The sequence below is a fragment of the Saprolegnia diclina genome, assembly GCF_000281045.1.
Source record: "Saprolegnia diclina VS20 unplaced genomic scaffold supercont1.77, whole genome shotgun sequence".
Taxonomy (NCBI): domain Eukaryota; phylum Oomycota; class Saprolegniomycetes; order Saprolegniales; family Saprolegniaceae; genus Saprolegnia; species Saprolegnia diclina.
Genome location: NW_008246144.1, coordinates 244,140 through 245,306, shown reverse-complemented (window position 1 = coordinate 245,306; position 1,167 = coordinate 244,140). Strand labels below are relative to the sequence as shown.

The following is a 1,167-nucleotide window of genomic DNA, read 5'->3' as shown; positions in this document are numbered from 1 at the left end:
CCCCCGACGCTCGTGCTTGGTGGCGCACACGGATTTTTCCGAGCGCTGCCGTCGGCCACGGGCTTCTTCCTCGGCGTCGAGGCCGTAAGCACCGCGGCGGACGACGTACAGAGCCCCCGCGCCACGATTCCAAAAGGCCAAGGCTACGGCATGCTGACGTCTTTGTGACGGGTGTGCTCTCGGGTGTCTTTTGCAGCGGTGTCGCAGCTACCACCGACTCGGGTAGAACGTTCCCACTGAAGTGGCCCTCACAGTTCCGTAGGGTTTATGGCCATGTTCTCCATAAGTGAGCAAACGGCTTGCGTGTTGTCGATTCCGGGGGCGATCTCGACGGCGTTTGGCTGTATGTTTGCCTTCACTAAGCTCCTCACGGCCATCTCCAAGTCCAAGCTCATTCCTGCGGGCTTCCACCGTCAATACTTTATCTACAAAACCCCCGCCGTCGCCTTGACCACCGGCACACTCGTTGCCTATTGCATCTGCCTCATCGTATACTACATCCCAAGCGTCATGAACTATATCTTCAACGTGTGCTGCCTCAGAGCCATGACCGCATACTCGACGCAGTGCTATGGCTACATATACGTCAAACGCCACTTCAAGCACATCGAGCGCCGCTACAAAAGTCCGTTTGGCGTTCCTGGCGCGATCTTCTCGATGGCGGTCTGGAGCCTCGTCATCCGTGATTGGCTTCCAGGACGACAACGGCATCGCGCTCTGCAGCTACGTTATCGTCGTAGGCCTCGCGTTAGCCTACTACCACGCCTACGGAAAGCACCACCAGAGCTTCTCGGACGAAGAGAAGGTGCTCTTCATCACCCACGTCGCCAAATGTACGTCATCCGTGGTATCGATCATGTAAAGTGACATGTGTCTAGTCAACGCCGGCAAGCGGTCCAAGCCGTCGACGCAAAAGTCAGCCAGCGCAGTGTCGAGCAAGCCGTCAGCCAAGACCCGGCGCTCGATCATCAAGGTCGAGGTGTGCACCAAGTCGAGCACAACCGGCCAAGGCTCTGCGGCGGGCAGTAGCAAGGTCGCCGTGAGTGCGGTTAGCGAATCAGCGTCCAAGGACATTGCGATATGAATGCGTGAATTCGACCTCGGTGAGAGGATTGAAGATCGAAGAAAAGCATTGCATTGGTCAACGACCTTGGATGTGGTAGACGG

General features: G+C 57.2%; 1 protein-coding gene across 1 annotated transcript; it reads left to right on the top strand.

Annotated features, from left to right (window-relative positions):
• Positions 1 to 267: 267 nt before the first annotated feature.
• Positions 268 to 1,126, top strand: SDRG_14791 (hypothetical protein; the record flags this gene model as incomplete). Its single annotated transcript, XM_008620946.1, has 3 exons — positions 268 to 682; positions 741 to 833; positions 879 to 1,126. 3 exons carry the CDS (start codon positions 268 to 270, stop codon positions 1,082 to 1,084), a joined length of 714 nt encoding a protein of 237 aa, XP_008619168.1. The 3' UTR covers positions 1,085 to 1,126.
• Between the last annotated feature and the right edge of the window lie 41 nt (positions 1,127 to 1,167).